This window comes from Mobula birostris, chromosome 22 (assembly GCF_030028105.1).
Source record: "Mobula birostris isolate sMobBir1 chromosome 22, sMobBir1.hap1, whole genome shotgun sequence".
NCBI lineage: Eukaryota > Metazoa > Chordata > Chondrichthyes > Myliobatiformes > Myliobatidae > Mobula > Mobula birostris.
Window position 1 is genome coordinate 46,281,199 of NC_092391.1, and position 18,810 is coordinate 46,300,008.

General features: G+C 43.5%; 1 protein-coding gene across 1 annotated transcript in view; it reads right to left on the reverse strand.

The window, feature by feature from the left end:
• Nucleotides 1-18,810, reverse strand: part of LOC140186440 (uncharacterized) — a 143,898-nt gene that overhangs the window by 3,130 nt on the left and 121,958 nt on the right. Inside the window, exons 21-26 of the mRNA XM_072240711.1 lie at nt 17,803-17,880; nt 15,979-16,221; nt 13,469-13,687; nt 9,253-9,330; nt 7,395-7,637; nt 2,168-2,386 (exon numbers count right to left, since the gene is read on the reverse strand). Of these exons, the coding sequence (XP_072096812.1) occupies nt 2,168-2,386; nt 7,395-7,637; nt 9,253-9,330; nt 13,469-13,687; nt 15,979-16,221; nt 17,803-17,880 (1,080 nt within the window). The remainder of the gene's footprint in view (nt 1-2,167; nt 2,387-7,394; nt 7,638-9,252; nt 9,331-13,468; nt 13,688-15,978; nt 16,222-17,802; nt 17,881-18,810) is intronic.

Here is an 18,810-nt window from a genome sequence, read left to right on the forward strand (position 1 = left end):
TAACATTCTTCATGAGATTTACTTCTGCCTCATTTTTCCTACTCATTACCATATACCTTGATATTCAGAAATAAGTTGATCTGTGTTTGGAATTAACTCCATCATCAAGTCTCCAAACCACTGGATTCAATTCCAAAGGTTCACTTTTTGATCCTTTATCCTGACACTATTGCCCTTCATTCTAGACACCTTATCCATTTCCAGTCTGTTGCAAGAGGATTCCCTCTCATTTTTCTAGATGAGAAATACACTTTTCTAAATAGCGAATACAAACTGAGCTGATCTAACCTTCCATCTCAGCAATCCCGTGTTTTAGTGAAGTAGATTGCCAGGCCTTTCTTCCACACAGATAGTGAAGTAGATTGCTTATGTTTCAGTAAAGTAGATTGCCAGACTTTTCTTCTGCTGCTGCCCAGGTTGGGACCCGGCTGGATTCGAACTCAGGACCATCTGCCTCGAAGTCCAGTTCTGATACCACTGCACCACTGGCCAACCAATGCATCTTAAGATGAGTAATACTCCAAATAAAGGACCTTTTCATTTCAGTTCTGAAAGGTCAAACCCCTCACTTGAAACTGTGTTTTTGAGCTCAAGATAATCTATACAGGGAAACAACGCCCCCCCTCCCCCCCTCCCCCCCCCCCGTATTTACCACTGATCACTCTCCAGCCTTAAATCGTGCTACAATTTATAAAGATTTTCCAAAGTTGGTCAGAGTTCTCATTCATCTTTCTTCCCTTGTTGACAATGCATACAACCTGCTGACTAAACAAACTGAATGAAGTGCACCAAATAGCTGTAATAAGTCATGTCAAGCACAACTTTAGATCAGAATATAGCTTTCATGATTTTTAAACGTCCCTGCAGTTTGCAGCCATTGTCATGCCGTCGTAATACATCGGACACATACTGCTGGTCACAGCTCCAATGACCAGAGTTCAATCTTGACCCTGGGCAATGTCTGTGTGGATTTTGCACATCTTTCCCATGACAATGGTTTTCCTCTAGGTATTTAAAGTGAAGATGGATTAATACTTATGAACACAAGAAAGTCTGCAGATGCTGGAAATCCAAAGCAACTCACACAAAATGCCAGGGGATCTCAGCAGGTCAGGCAGCATTTATGGAAATGAATAAATAGTTGATGTTTCAGGCTGAGACTCTTCTTCAGGATAATATTTGATAGATGGAGGAACAGAAAGTGATGGAGAATTGGCACAGACAAGGAGCTAAGGTCAGCCCAGATCAGCCACAATCATATTCAGGGATGGGGTAGGCTTGAAGGACCCGATACCTTCTCCGATGTTTTTTGCATTTTGATTTCTCTCCCACATCTCAACATTGAGCTGATTGCTAGGTCAGTTGGCAATTATTGTTTATTATTTATCATTAAATTATTAAAATAATATTATAAAATATTATTCATATATAATATATTCATAACATTATTGTTAATTGTTCTGATGTAGGCGTGTGGTAGAGTATGGGAGGAATTGATGGCAATGTGGGGACAGTAGAATGGGATTAGCGGGGAATTAGTAATGGGGGCTTATATTGTTGGTGCAGAAGGACCTGTTTCCGTGTTATATGACTATACAATTCGATGACCTTAACATGCACGTGGCAACGTCAAACCTCAAAGCCCATCTTCCGAAGCTTCACAATCTTGCAAAGGAATCAAGTGAATGCTCACTAGCCTTGCCAAAAAACCACTGATCATCATTAATTTCAATTGCATTTAATAGACACTGGTGCAACTTTGGTCCAGAGAAAATCCATTTTGTCACTTTTCTTGGGTTGAAAGGTTTCTAGGGAAGTAGATTTTATTAAAGTTATGTAGGAAGTTTTTATTTTCACTTTTCACTGAAAATGTTCACCTACAGAGGACAGAAGGCCTCTTGTATTTTACAAATCATCTGGTCTCTCTCTACTAATATTCAAATACATTTCTTAACACAATTCACCAATATTCATTATTGCACAAACCATTAGTGTTAATAATTCCTACAGTACTGACAAGAGACTACTCCAAACCCTCTGCTCTCCACCCCTGAATGATTACTCCAAACTCACAGGTCGTTGACTAGGAGGGATCACTGTTAATGGGAGCTCATCAACCTTCATCTCTACCTATACAGACTATCAAAGTTTCCAATCAGCTCTGTACCCGTTGGTAGTGTTTTGTTGCTGCTCCATTTGTACCAGAGGTTCTCTCCATATTGGGTGTCACTGTGCTTAAGTGCTTTGATACTGGCAAGATGCTCTGCCCATTTCTGTGCTTGTATAGACAGTTCAGGATTGACCTGGAGTGGTGGTGACTGATGTCGAGCTCGTAAACTATTGTGCTCTTTAAGCAGCTCAGCAATAAAAGCATCCTTTTCATTGCCTGAAAAACACAAATTGTTGATTGCATAATTTACAGGATCATACTGAGATACTTAAGTGATATTTGTTCACATTGTAATTTAGTGAAATGGAGAGTTTGCTGTTGATATAATTGCAATATTTACACAGAGAACTTAAAGCATCAAAACAGAACACTCTGTTCTGGTCCAAAGTGGTAATGCTCCATTTGTGCCTTCTTCCAGTGATGACCTAAACCTATTATTCTTCTAACCGAAAAACAATTATGACCAGAAAAGGCTATTTGGCTCTTTGAGCCCACTCCACCATGGTCAATCTTCCACATCAGATCTATTTTCCTGCATTACCCCATTTCTCTTATATTTAGTAATCTGTGATTTGAATGCCTTCATAGGCCTCTGGGGAGAGGATTCCAAAAGCTTACTAACCCCCGCGTGTTTAAACCTTTTCTCATTTCAGGCAGAAACAGCCTACCCCTTATTCTCAAGGGGTCCTAAACCTCTCTTCCAGCAGAAACATTCTCCATCTATCTAGCCATCAAGCCCTTTAACAATTTTGAAAGTTTTGATGAAATTGTTTCACATTCTTTTGAACTTAATAGAATGAAGTCCTCCTTGTATGGCAAACCATTTCTAGAACCAGTCTTGTGAATCTTTGCTGTACTTCCTCAATGGCAAACAAGTCTTTTCTTAATTAAGGAAAGCAAAACAGAATAACATTCTTCACAAGATTTACTTCAGCCTCATTTTTCCAATCCATCCCCATATTCCTTGAAATTCAGAAATAAGTTGATCTGTGTTTTGAATTAACTCCATCAAGTCTCCAAACCACTGGATTGAATTCCAAAGGTTCGCTCTTTTCTCCTTTAACCTGACACTAATGCTCTTCATTCTAGACACCTCAACCAGGGAAAACATCTTCCCATTTCCAGCCTGTCTTGCGCTGTTGAACGTTTCAATTGAATGCCCTCTTGTTTTTCTAAATAGTGAATACAAACCTAGCTTACTTAATCTCTGCTCTTTCGAAAATCCTTCCATCCCAGCAATCAGTCTAGAGATTCTTCACTGAACTTCCTTTGTGCCAAGTAGCTGCTCTTTGGAGGAATGTGACCAAAACTGCATAAAGCATCCCAGGTAAGATTCCACTTAGTATAACCGTTAACTGGTATCTTTGTTTCTGTATCCTCTTGCTCTGAAGGCCAACCTACTATTTGCCTTAACTGCTTGCTGTGTCTGTATGTCTGCTCCAGTAACGGGTGCACAAGAACACCCAGTCTCTTTGCATATTAACATTTCCCAATGTACAAGCCATTTAAGTAACACGCTGTCTTCATTTTTCTATGAAATTATCAGCCTTATCTAATTATACTTGCCCAACTTAAACTGAATCTGCTACCTTCCTGCCCACTTGCACAATCTGTCCAGGTTTTTGAAATCCCTTTCAATAGGTTTTGATATGTACATTTCATATACATTTGTATCTTTCATAAAATCCACAATTCCACCCAATTCTTTTCTGGAGCTAAATATGGAAATATTACACCGCTTCCCTCAACCAATTTATTGATGTACATTATAAACAGTGGAGACCCAGCACTAGTTCCCCATGGTACCCTGTGAGTAGTTGTATGGCATCCTGAAAAAAGGAGATCATTTTCTCTTTTCTCCCTGTTTACCAATGTTCAGTCCATGCCAATGTATTACATCCAATGGCAGGTGCTTTAATTTTGCTCACTAACCATTTATGTGGGACTTTATGTAAGGCCTACTGAAAATCCAAGAACAGAATAAACAATAGTTTTCCCTCATCTATTCTACCAGTTATTCCTCAATAAAGACTCCAAACACAACTTCCCATTCCTAGAGCCATACTGAGTTGTTTAACACAGAAATAGGCTCTCCAGCCCATCACATCCGTGCTGACCCTTTGCCCAACTTCACAAATCCCATTTACTGCATAAGGTCCATAAACCTTCAATGCCTTGTCAGCTTAAGTGCCTGTCTAGCTGTCTTTTAAATATAGTAGTAGTATGTCATTCCACCATCTCCTCCGGCAGCGAGTTCCAGATATCATCCCCTCCTTGTGTAGCACTCTTTCCCTCAGATCCTCCTTGAAATTCCTTGCTCTCACATTAAACTTATGCCTCGCTTTTGACCCTTGCCAGGATTCAATCGATCTACTTTTTAATCATAAATCTACGATGACATGGTGTATCCTGAGTCCAGCACGTCAACGCAACCATGAAAGATTGCCAGCGTGTCTGCTTTCTTAGTGTCTTTAGATGTACAATGACAAGAATTCTGAATCACATCCTACAGAGAGTGGTGGACTGAGCTAGTTCCATCACTGGTACAGCTCTCCCTACCATCGAGGACTTCTACAAGAGGTTATATCTCAGAAAGGTGACATCCATTATCCAGGAACTCCACCATCTGGGCCATGCCCTCTTCTTCATGCTGCCATCAGGCAGGAGGTAGAAGAGTACAGGCAGACACTTCAAGGCTCAACAACAACAGGTTCTTGAATCAAGCTGAAAAATCCGAATACAAGCTTGGACTACATTTTATTTTCTTCCTCTCATCTTACACTGATGCTGTTATGTTTGTCAGGTAAGGTATATTTCAGGATGAAAGTCGTTTATTGCCATATGTACATATATGCACAGAAAACGGAAAACCTACATGCAATACCATTATAGCATTAGAGACACAACGTTCACAAGAAAACTATAAATTAAACATAAATTATAGTGAATTATACAAGAAGGAATACGATTAGAACAAAACACTGAAGTCTACTGTAGTGGAAAGTGGTCATGCTGTTGATATACTGAGGTAGTGCGAGTTGGTTGAAGAACTGAATGTTTGAAGGGAAGTAGCTGTTCTTGAGCCTGGTGGTGAAGGACTTCAGGCTACTGTTCCTCCTGCCCGATGGTAGTTATGAGAAGATGGCAAGACTCGTGAATAGCGAAGATGTTTGATGATAGATATTACTTCTTCAGACAGCAACACATACTATAGATACTTTTGATGGATGTGTCAATAATGTATTGGGCTGAGTCCAGCATTCTCTCCAGCTTCTTATGCTCCTGCGCATTCAAACTACTATACCAGATCATGATTGATGAGCAGTTGCTGGACTGACACCTCTCAGGCCTGCTAATGGCTGTCGGGAGCAATAAGACATGGGACTCTAGGAGGGCTGGGTATTTTCGCCTGGACTTGTTAGGGCATATTCTGGAGATATGGAATATAGCAAATTTTAATTTTAACAGTAACCATTCTTCAGATGTGAATGTGGATTGTAGATTGACTTTAAAATGCAGCTTAGAACAATGGCCTTCCGGGAGCTGCAGACTGGGGTCAATTGCAAACCAGGAAACATCACATTGACCAAGAAACACCCCACTGACCTGAGATGTCTGCATATGCATGAATGCAGCTCAGAGATAAACACTCATTTTGGGGGTGTTAATGTGAAGATCTAGGGCTACGTCCTCACTACACCGGATAAATTTGAAAACGCCGGTTTCGAGTAAAAACGACAGGCGTCCACACTAAGCGTTTTTCAAAATATCTCCGTCCACATTAGGCGGATATTTGGGCGAATCTCCTCCTACTGGGCATGCGCAGGACACAGAAAACAAGCGAAGAGGAAACCGTTTACTTAGTGCGCGTTTGTCCAGTTACAGAATAGAAAAACTTTAAAGGAATTGCTCTTGGCTGTCACGCAGGAGGACTTAAAACTTAAAAAAAAAACAAATACTGGAGCGTATGGAGGCAACCGACAGGGAGTTCATGGACAGTATAACCCAGCTGACGACAAATGTTGAAAAATTGACTAACTCTGTTGCATTAATAAAGCACCTTGTTAAATGTATAAAACGTCTGCATCAGCGTTATCTTGTATTTCCATACAATGTTACATTAGGCTGTTACACATCTATTGTCAGAGAAGTACTTGCATAAATAGGTAAACCACCTTCATACAAGCAAGGACAGAAAACAGGGCGAAGTGAGTATACTTTCTTCTTCACTTCGTTGTTAAAACAACGAACATCTGTTCTGGCACGTCATGACAGCGTTTTTAAATAGTCAAAAAAGCTCACTTTACAATTTAACTCTCACGCCGTTCACACCGACTGCGCGTTATACCAAGCAGAAGCAGAAAAAAAGCATTGTTGTTGTGTTGTCATGACAACGTTTTTAAATCTCTCGGGTTATCCCGTACACACTACGCCGGACATTAAGCGTTTTCAGATTTATTCACTCTGGAGAGTGTTTTCGAAAATCTCCGTTTTCGGGGGCTGAAAACGCCGGCTCAGTGTGGACGGGAGGGCAAAACGAAGAGAAAAAGCTTCGTTTTCAAAATTATCCGGCGTAGTGTGGACGTACCCTAGGTGTAACTCAAAGGAAGCATTATGAATGCATTGTAACTATAGAAATTGCCCTGCTGTTACCTTTGATCTTTAGCATATAATAATGTTATGTAACGTTGGGTCTGGGAGTATCTCTCTGGAATCACACCAAATACCGTCAGCTTGTATGTGCCGAATAAAGACTTTTATACTAGCAGCTGCATGTCTCTCTGGTGGCATTCGTTGACAGTCACAACAGACCTCACAGAAATAATTTTTTGTTTCCTTTATAGGGAAGTTCCCTCCCCACCATTCCAAGATCCATGGCTACATTCACTCTAATCAGCAGTGACCATCCTACAGAACCGTGGCTATTTGCAGAAACTGTTAGTAAAAACTGTCAGCCAGGTCAAGTGACTATATGTTGGAAAAGTGCCCCGTCTAACCCATGAGAATATCAAATCTCTGACCGTTTCTACCTGCTGCTTTATCATCCTATCCTGTCACTTCTGAATGCAATTGTCCACCAGCATCATGTACATGATGGGATAAAGCAAATTTCAAGAAACGTTCCGGAGTACTCAGGAGCAGGAACTCACCATTAGATTACTGAACAATATTAAACATTGTTTTCATTTCTTCATAGGAAATGCCTTAAGAACAAAACTTGTACCCGAAACTGGTGCTGCTTTCCCTGTAGCTGGAGTGTCAGATGCCTTGACTTTTTCTCTGTGGGCTGATCCACCTTGCTGCACCTTGCTGCCAGGGGGCAGGACGTTTTTAGCAAAGTAGCCTGGATTGGTGATGTTACCAGCTGGGTTGAACTGAGCCACCACGACAGTGAAACCTTTGCCATCAGATGCCAGGCCAACTCCCATCTCCTTGGAATCTTGCCACACCAACTGTGTGAAATGGCCTGCAGAGAACAGGCAAGAACATACAAAGGAAAGAAAGCAATGTGGTCTGTAGGTAATATCTAATATATTCTTCCATCTACAGATCGGTCTATTAGAAGGCTGTCTATCTCCTATCCACTATAAACTTGAGATCATCCAAAACACTTAAGACCAGAAACTCAATCCAAACCCACAAAAGTCAGGGGGAGGAGGAGGAGGAGGGAGAGGAAGAGGAGATGGGGGATAGAGGACTGGAGAGAGTGGGGGGTTCTGGAGAGTGGGAGGTGGGTGGAGAAGGGGGGAGGGAGAGAGTGAGGGGGAGGGGAGAGGGAAGGAGGAGTGGGAGGGGGAGATGAGAGGGAGGAAAAGGGGAGTGGGGAAGAGAGGGAGTGGGGAGAGGGGGAGAGGAGGGCGAGGGGAAGGGGGAGACGAGGGGGAGGGGGAGATGAGGGGGGAGGGGGATAGGAGGGTGAGGGGGATAGGAGGGTGAGGGGGATAGGAGGGGGAGGGGGATAGGAGGGGGAGGGGGATAGGAGGGGGAGAGGGAGATGAGGGGGAGGGGAGATGAGGGGGAGGGGGAGATGAGGGGGAGGGGGAGAGGGAGAATGGAGTAGAGAGGGAGTAGACAGTGGAGAGAGAGGTGGGAGAGATGGGTGGAGAATGGGAGGGGAGAGACATGGAGGGAGGGGTAGAGAAGTAGGGGAGAGTGGCGGTGAATGGGTGATAGTGGGTACAGGGAAAGGGGAGGTGGTGAAAGTGAGGAGGGAAGAATGTGGGAAAGAGGGTGGCAGAAGGGTCGAGGGGTTGGGAGAGAGATGGGTGAGCGAGACAGTGGGGAGGGATGGCTGAGGGGGAAGAGCAAAGAGGTGGGAGTAGGAGAGAAGGGGAGGGGGAGTGGTGGGAGGAGGGAAGGGGAGGTGGTGAGAGAGGGGTTGGTGGAGAGAGGGTGGGAGAGGGGCAGGAGGGTAGGTAGAGTGTAGGAGAGGAGTTGGGGTAAAGTGTAGGAGAGGGGAGTTGGGGGTAGAGTGTTGGAGAGGGGAGTTGGGGGTAGAGTGAGGGACAGAAGAGTGGAGTGAGGGGGAGAGGGAGGTTCGTGGGAGGGGAGGTGAGTGAAGTAAAGAACGGGTGGAGGAGAGGAGGAGAGAAAGATTAAGGGAGAGGTTAGAGTGTGAATTTTGCCACAATAAGATGAACAAGCAGAATCCCAGATGCTTTCAAAATGAAAATCAAGTAGATTGGAGAAAAAGGAAGAGTAGAAAATGCTGAAAAACAATTGTTGGGAGGAGATTCTTGTGGAGAGTAAGCACCAACTCAGACTGGAGCTGAATGAGCTATTTCTGTTTCAGATATTCTATCAATTCAATATAACCATTACACACAAACAACAGGAATTCTGCAGATGCTGGAAATTCAAGCAACACACATCAAAGTTGCTGGTGAACACAGCAGGCCAGGCAGCATCTCTAGGAAGAGGTGCAGTTGACGTTTCAGGCCGAGACCCTTCTCGACGAAGAGTCTCGGCCTGAAACGTCGACTGCACCTCTTCCTAGAGATGCTGCCTGGCCTGCTGCGTTCACCAGCAACTTTGATGTGTGTTGCTAACCATTACACACAACCACTTAATCAAAAACTTACCACAATTCTTTTGAAATCCAGGGGAGGAGAAGTCATAATCTTTAATTTCATTGTACCAGGAATCAACAACTGCCTGTCCTGAAAACATGAAAGAAATAATTTGATTAAATCTATTTCGGTGCAAAGCTGCACTAAGAATGAAATTAAATCCCATATCCTTGCAAGACACCTTTTGTAGTATCAGTTATCATTGCCTCTAAATTGCAATAACTACCAAGAGGTAGAGGAATAGATGTATGCAGGCAAATTATGAAAAGACGTAAAAGTAACAGGGTTTTTAGTAGCGAGTGACTTTACTGTCCCCAGTACTGACTAGGACTTCCTTCGTGCATGGGTCTTAGATGGGGTAGAATTTCATCTGTTCATTCAAGAGGGTTGTTTGAAACAGTATGTGCATAGTCCAATTAGTGGAGCAAACATACTGAACCTGTTTTAGGAAATGAACCTGGGCAGGTCCAGGTGACCGCCTATTCAGTAAGCATTTTGGGAACTGTCATCAAAACTCCTTAGGTTTTCAGATACAGATTAGCTTTATTTGTCACAGGTAGATTGAAATATGAAAACACACAGCAAAATGCATTATTTGCATCAACAAGGATTGTGCAAGGCAGCCTGCAAGTGTTGCCAAGCTTGTGGTACCAACATAGCATGTCCACAATTCAATGTTTATCGTTGCAATGTGGGAGGAATCTGGAGCTTCCTGAGGAAATGTACAATCTTCTTACAGACAGCAGCGGGAATTGATCCTCGATCAGTGATCACTGGCACTGTAAGACTTCTGGTAAGGTGGTGACATGTTCACATGCAGCAGCCTCTCGGAGGTCAACCAAAGCTGCTTTTTTCTTTGTTAAGCGTATCTTTTACAATTGTAAGACAATTCAACTCCGAGAGCATAGGGTAGTGCAGGGTTACTCCATCAGTAAGCTGCTCATTGATTGAAGCAGCTGAACTGGTGTCAGAGGTGGAGCCTACTGAGATGTCGAAGGGGCTGGCCAGACAGGGAAGGAGGCAGCCAGGATGTCGGAGGAGTCTGCCGGGATGTCGGAGGAGCTAGTTTGGGTTTGGAGGTGCTGACCTGGCTGCAGACAGTGCTGCTGTCTGTTACTGGAAGACATTGGAGTTGCTGCCTGAAGGCGGCGTGCGGTATAACTGTGGGAGATTGTCATGGACATCTCACTTGTGATTGCGAGACTCTGTTGAACAGTGACAATGTACAGTGTCTATATAAAGTATTCACTCCCGCCCCCCCCTTGGAAGTTTTCATGTTTTATTGTTTTACAACATTGAATCACAGTGGATTTAATTTGGCTTTTTTGACACTGACCAAAAGAAAAAAGACTCTTTCATGTCAAAGTGAAAACACAGATCTCCAGAAAATGATTTAAATTAATTCCAAATATAAAACACAATAATTGATTGCTTAAGTATTCAATCCCCTTTAATATGACACTCCAAATCATCATTGGTGCAGCTAATTGGTTTTAAAAGTCACATAATTAGTTAAATGGAGATCTGATTCTGGAGGCCTGTATGCAGTCAAGGTGTTTCAATTGATTATAGTAAAAATACACCTGTATCTGCAAGGTCCAACAGCTGGTGAGTCAGTATCCTGGCAAAAACTACACCATGAAGACAAAAAAGCACTCCAGGCAACTCCACAGAAGGGTTATTGAAAAGCACAAGTCAGGAGATGGGTACAACAAAATTTCCAAGTCACTGAATAACCCTTGGAGTACAGTTAAGTCAATCATTAATAAATGGAAAGAAAATGGCACAGCTGTAAATCTGCCCAGAACAGGTCATCTTCAAAAACAGAGTGACCATGCAAGAAGGGGATTAGTGAGGGAGGCCACGAAGAGACCTATTTCAACTCTGGAGGAGTTACAAGCTTCGGTGGCTGAGATGGGAGAGACTGCACATACAACTGTTACCAGAGTGACTTACCAGTTGCAGCTTTATGGGAGAATGGCAAACAGAAAGCCACTGTTAAAAAAAAACTCACATGAATCTTGGCTAGAGTTTGCCAGAGGACATGTAGGAGACTCTAAGATCAGCTGGAGGAAGGTTCTATGCTATGATGAGCTCTTTGACCATTAGACTAAATGCTATGTTTGGCGTAAGCCAAACATCGCACATCATCAAAAAGACACCATCCCTATTGAGAAGCATAGTGGTGGCTGCATCATGCTGTGGGGATGCTTCACTACAGCAGGTCCTGGAAGGCCTGAAAAGGTAGAGGGTGAAATGAATGTAGCAAAATACAGGGAAATCCTGGAGGAAAACCTGATGCAGTCTGCAAGAAAACTGCAACTTGGGAGATTTGTTTTCCAGCAAGCCAATGACCCAAAGCACAAAGCCAAATTTACACAGGAATGGCTTAAAAAGAACAAAGTCAATGGGTTGGGGTGGCCAAGTCAGAATGCAGACCCTGGTCAGAATACACTGGCATCCGTGCTGGGTTGGAGGCTGCCCTCCCCTGTTCGAGCAGTGGCATGACAAGCAGGATTGTGTGCTTCTGCGCACTGCTAGGAGACTGTATAATCAGTTGCGGGACATTTTGCTCAGAGTCTTGGACTATATTTTTTGCGCATGAATATGTTTCCTTTCTCGCTATTATGAATGTGTTAGTTTATATGTTTACTGCCTTGGCTCCAGTGGAATGCTGTTTCGCTCACTGTATCTATGTATGATTGAATAATAATTAGACTTGATTTGATTTAAAGCGATGTGTAAACTGCTATGGTACCGTGCCACCTTAGTTATGAATATGTTTAAGTCTGGAACTTGTGCAAGTTAACTGCATAAGTTAACTTGTAATTCTAAAATGATTAATGTTGTGCTTAAGAATTTTTATTCTAAACTATATCAATCTGAGCAATGTAATGATGGACAATCTACGATGGAGTCCCTTTTCAGGAATTTAGATCTCCCAGGCATTTCTTCTGAACGAGAGTCCCTCCTCAATGCTCCGTTATCTATACATAAATTGTAACTGCTCAATAAATGCCTTTCCCCCTTGAAAGTGAGTGCTGAGAGCCAGCTCCATCATGGGCACCAGCCTCTCCAGCATTGAGGACATCTCTGAAAGGAGATGCCTCAAGAAGCTGGCATTCATCATCAAGGACCTTTACCACCCAGGTCATGCCCCCTACTTCTTCTCTAAAGTGCTTCTCTTACAGATATTGTCTGACCTGCTGAGTATCTGTGCCTTTTGTATCATGCAGAATTCTAGCCTTTCCAGTTTTTTGCCCCTTCAGAGATGTTTGGATATAGGTAGCTTGGGATATTTTACTATGCTTTGTTAATGGAAGTTACTGATTGCACAATATGGAAGAAGGACTCGGAATTAGATACTCTCATTTAAAGTCACATCCAGATCTTTAAAATTTGCAAAATTATGCTGATAATATCTAAATTTTCCACTCATTTTGACACTGAACTAAAGATTATTAATTAAACAATTTTGATTCCTCATGACAATTTAAAATTAAAACTACATTTCTTTCCAACAGGATTGTCTTAAGTTACTGATATCTTTAATTGAAGTTGTCTTAATGTACTTTACAACAACATTGTGTACAAAGGTCTCTAAAGATGGTCATACACGTTATGAGGCTTAATTACTCCTGAAGTTCAGTCATGCAATGTAAAATGAGAAATAGCATCTGTGCACAATTGTGCTTTACAACTAAAAATAAACATAGCTCTTAAGTTGTAATATAGGAAGATTCCACCAACAAAATGTAATGGATTACAGGATAACCTATGAAAGGAATAAAAAAGTCTCAAGATAGATGTAGGATTTCTTGCTCTTCAACCAGTGCCAATAGGTCCAAGGGGACCAATTAGCCTCATCTGATGGTGCCAGAAAACCTCGGTGCCAACAGGATTCAGCCTGGATTACGTGTTGATGATTTCTGGAGCAGCACCTGAACCACACCCCATTAGTGTAAAAGGGAGAAGTATGCTACCAAATGAATGACAGATGGCGCTGTTTATCTAAATTGGGAGCATATGCTGGAATTTCAATGGCTTTACACAGAAGAAATATGATTTGCATAGTTAAGGAATTAAGAGTCTTGGATCAAATAGACTGCATGCTGGTTCTGGTAGAAATAATCTTATTCCATGAGGCATGACCTACTAATATCCAAACAATGTATGCTCCCTTACTGAGGATAACCATCAAAGGATGTCAGATCGCGATGCAACAGACCTGTGACCTGGCAATCTGCAGGGCCTTGCTGACACCAGATGTTCTCCCCATATGGTGTGTCACTGTGCTTTAGTGTTCTAGACTTGACCAGATGTTTTGCCCATTTCTCTGTATCCCTGTTGATTTGAGAGTTCAGGATTAAAGGTTGTGCTCCATGGCGCGCCCGATACTTGTTTGCGGAATTCAGCAACTGTTCGGCAAAATTTCCTGAATCTTCACCTGAAAGAGATAAAGACAGGTGATAAACAGCTACTTTCAACCACAGGGGAGGGGAGAGAGGGGGGGAGATCACTGACAGGCAATCCTGCATCTTCCCTCTCCATCCTTTGGAGAATGTGACAGGATGGTAATCTGTGGCAGTGTCCAGCAGCAACAGAATGGGGCACCATCAGCCACACTTTCATCCAATCTAAACTCTGCTCCCCATATCCCAACTCATGCCAAGCCCCATTCACCATCACAGCTCTTCTCACCAATACAACAAAATACAATAGATACTTTTGATGGTGGGAAAGGATGTGTCAATAATGTATTGGGCTGAGTCCAGCATTCTCTCCAGCTTCTTATGCTCCTGCGCATTCAAACTACTATACCAGATCATGATTGATGAGCAGTTGCTGGACAGACACCTCTCAGGCCTGCTAATGGCTGTCGGGAGCAATAAGACATGGGACTCTAGGACGGCTGGGTATTTTCGCCTGGACTTGTTAGGGCATATTCTGGAGATATGGAATATAGCAAATTTTAATTTTAACAGTAACCATTCTTCAGATGTGAATGTGGATTGTAGATTGACTTTAAAATGCGGCTTAGAACAATGGCCTTCCTGGAGCTGCAGACTGGGGTCAATTGCAAACCAGGAAACATCACATTGACCAAGAAACACCCCACTGACCTGAGATGTCTGCATATGCATGAATGCAGCTCAGAGATAAACACTCATTTTGGGGGTGTTAATGTGAAGATCTAGAGCTACGTCCTCACTACGCCGGATAATTTTGAAAACGCCGGTTTCGAGTAAAAACGACAGGCGTCCACACTAAGCGTTTTTCAAAACATCTCCGTCCACATTAGGCGGATATTTGGGCGAATCTCCTCCTACTGGGCATGCGCAGGACACAGAAAACAAGCGAAGAGAGAACCATTTACTTAGTGCGCGTTTGTCCAGTTACAGAATAGAAAAACTTTAAAGGAATTGCTCTTGGCTGTCACGCAGGAGGACTTAAAACTTAAAAAAAACAAATACTGGAGCGTATGGAGGCAACCGACAGGGAGTTCATGGACAGTATGACCCAGCTGATGACGAACATTGAAAAGCTGACTAACTCTGTTGCATTAATAAAGCACCTTGTTAAATGTATAAAACGTCTGCATCAGCATTATCTTGTATTTCCATACAATGTTACATTAGGCTGTTACACATCTATTGTCAGAGAAGTACTTGCATAAATAGGTAAACCACCTTCATACAAGCAAGGACAGAAAACAGGGCGAAGTGAGTATACTTTCTTCTTCACTTCGTTGTTAAAACAACGAACATCTGTTCCGGCGTGTCATACCAGCGTTTTTAAATAGTCAAAAAAGCTCACTTTACAATTTAACTCTCACGCCGTTCACACCGACTGCGCGTTATACCAAGCAGAAGCAGAAAAAAGCATTGTTGTTGTGTTGTCATGACAACGTTTTTAAATCTCTCGGGTTATCCCGTACACACTACGCCGGACATTAAGCGTTTTCAGATTTATTCACTCTGGAGAGTGTTTTCGAAAATCTCCGTTTTCGGGGGCTGAAAACGCCGGCTCAGTGTGGACGGGAGGGCAAAACGAAGAGAAAAAGCTTTGTTTTCAAAATTATCCGGCGTAGTGTGGACGTACCCTAGGTGTAACTCAAAGGAAGCATTATGAATGCATTGTAACTATAGAAATTGCCCTGCTGTTACCTTTGATCTTTAGCATATAATAATGTTATGTAACGTTGGGTCTGGGAGTATCTCTCTGGAATCACACCAAATACCGTCAGCTTGTATGTGCCGAATAAAGACTTTTATACTAGCAGCTGCATGTCTCTCTGGTGGCATTCGTTGACAGTCACAACAGACCTCACAGAAATAATTTTTTGTTTCCTTTATAGGGAAGTTCCCTCCCCACCATTCCAAGATCCATGGCTACATTCACTCTAATCAGCAGTGACCATCCTACAGAACCGTGGCTATTTGCAGAAACTGTTAGTAAAAACTGTCAGCCAGGTCAAGTGACTATATGTTGGAAAAGTGCCCCGTCTAACCCATGAGAATATCAAATCTCTGACCGTTTCTACCTGCTGCTTTATCATCCTATCCTGTCACTTCTGAATGCAATTGTCCACCAGCATCATGTACATGATGGGATAAAGCAAATTTCAAGAAACGTTCCGGAGTACTCAGGAGCAGGAACTCACCATTAGATTACTGAACAATATTAAACATTGTTTTCATTTCTTCATAGGAAATGCCTTAAGAACAAAACTTGTACCCGAAACTGGTGCTGCTTTCCCTGTAGCTGGAGTGTCAGATGCCTTGACTTTTTCTCTGTGGGCTGATCCACCTTGCTGCACCTTGCTGCCAGGGGGCAGGACGTTTTTAGCAAAGTAGCCTGGATTGGTGATGTTACCAGCTGGGTTGAACTGAGCCACCACGACAGTGAAACCTTTGCCATCAGATGCCAGGCCAACTCCCATCTCCTTGGAATCTTGCCACACCAACTGTGTGAAATGGCCTGCAGAGAACAGGCAAGAACATACAAAGGAAAGAAAGCAATGTGGTCTGTAGGTAATATCTAATATATTCTTCCATCTACAGATCGGTCTATTAGAAGGCTGTCTATCTCCTATCCACTATAAACTTGAGATCATCCAAAACACTTAAGACCAGAAACTCAATCCAAACCCACAAAAGTCAGGGGGAGGAGGAGGAGGAGGGAGAGGAAGAGGAGATGGGGGATAGAGGACTGGAGAGAGTGGGGGGTTCTGGAGAGTGGGAGGTGGGTGGAGAAGGGGGGAGGGAGAGAGTGAGGGGGAGGGGAGAGGGAAGGAGGAGTGGGAGGGGGAGATGAGAGGGAGGAAAAGGGGAGTGGGGAAGAGAGGGAGTGGGAGAGGGGGAGAGGAGGGCGAGGGGAAGGGGGAGACGAGGGGGAGGGGGAGATGAGGGGGGAGAGGGATATGAGGGTGAGGGGGATAGGAGGGGGAGGGGGATAGGAGGGGGAGGGGGATAGGAGGGGGAGAGGGAGATGAGGGGGAGGGGGAGATGAGGGGGAGGGGGAGAGGGAGAATGGAGTAGAGAGGGAGTAGACAGTGGAGAGAGAGGTGGGAGAGATGGGTGGAGAATGGGAGGGGAGAGACATGGAGGGAGGGGTAGAGAAGTAGGGGAGAGTGGCGGTGAATGGGTGATAGTGGGTACAGGGAAAGGGGAGGTGGTGAAAGTGAGGAGGGAAGAATGTGGGAAAGAGGATGGCAGAAGGGTCGAGGGGTTGGGAGAGAGGTGGGTGAGCGAGACAGTGGGGAGGGATGGCTGAGGGGGAAGAGCAAAGAGGTGGGAGTAGGAGAGAAGGGGAGGGGGAGTGGTGGGAGGAGGGAAGGGGAGGTGGTGAGAGAGGGGTTGGTGGAGAGAGGGTGGGAGAGGGGCAGGAGGGTAGGTAGAGTGTAGGAGAGGAGTTGGGGTAAAGTGTAGGAGAGGGGAGTTGGGGGTAGAGTGTTGGAGAGGGGAGTTGGGGGTAGAGTGAGGGACAGAAGAGTGGAGTGAGGGGGAGAGGGAGGTTCGTGGGAGGGGAGGTGAGTGAAGTAAAGAACGGGTGGAGGAGAGGAGGAGAGAAAGATTAAGGGAGAGGTTAGAGTGTGAATTTTGCCACAATAAGATGAACAAGCAGAATCCCAGATGCTTTCAAAATGAAAATCAAGTAGATTGGAGAAAAAGGAAGAGTAGAAAATGCTGAAAAACAATTGTTGGGAGGAGATTCTTGTGGAGAGTAAGCACCAACTCAGACTGGAGCTGAATGAGCTATTTCTGTTTCAGATATTCTATCAATTCAATATAACCATTACACACAAACAACAGGAATTCTGCAGATGCTGGAAATTCAAGCAACACACATCAAAGTTGCTGGTGAACACAGCAGGCCAGGCAGCATCTCTAGGAAGAGGTGCAGTTGACGTTTCAGGCCGAGACCCTTCTCGACGAAGAGTCTCGGCCTGAAACGTCGACTGCACCTCTTCCTAGAGATGCTGCCTGGCCTGCTGCGTTCACCAGCAACTTTGATGTGTGTTGCTAACCATTACACACAACCACTTAATCAAAAACTTACCACAATTCTTTTGAAATCCAGGGGAGGAGAAGTCATAATCTTTAATTTCATTGTACCAGGAATCAACAACTGCCTGTCCTGAAAACATGAAAGAAATAATTTGATTAAATCTATTTCGGTGCAAAGCTGCACTAAGAATGAAATTAAATCCCATATCCTTGCAAGACACCTTTTGTAGTATCAGTTATCATTGCCTCTAAATTGCAATAACTACCAAGAGGTAGAGGAATAGATGTACGCAGGCAAATTATGAAAAGACGTAAAAGTAACAGGGTTTTTAGTAGCGAGTGACTTTACTGTCCCCAGTACTGACTAGGACTTCCTTCGTGCATGGGTCTTAGATGGGGTAGAATTTCATCTGTTCATTCAAGAGGGTTGTTTGAAACAGTATGTGCATAGTCCAATTAGTGGAGCAAACATACTGAACCTGTTTTAGGAAATGAACCTGGGCAGGTCCAGGTGACCGCCTATTCAGTAAGCATTTTGGGAACTGTCATCAAAACTCCTTAAGTTTTCAGATACAGATTAGCTTTATTTGTCACAGGTAGATTGAAATATGAAAACACACAGCAAAATGCATTATTTGCATCAACAAGGATTGTGCAAGGCAGCCTGCAAGTGTTGCCAAGCTTGTGGTACCAACATAGCATGTCCACAATTCAATGTTTATCGTTGCAATGTGGGAGGAATCTGGAGCTTCCTGAGGAAATGTACAATCTTCTTACAGACAGCAGCGGGAATTGAACCTCGATCAGTGATCACTGGCACTGTAAGACTTCTGGTAAGGTGGTGACATGTTCACATGCAGCAGCCTCTCGGCGGTCAACCAAAGCTGCTTTTTTCTTTGTTAAGCGTATCTTTTACAATTGTAAGACAATTCAACTCCGAGAGCATAGGGTAGTGCAGGGTTACTCCATCAGTAAGCTGCTCATTGATTGAAGCAGCTGAACTGGTGTCAGAGGTGGAGCCTACTGAGATGTCGAAGGGGCTGGCCAGACAGGGAAGGAG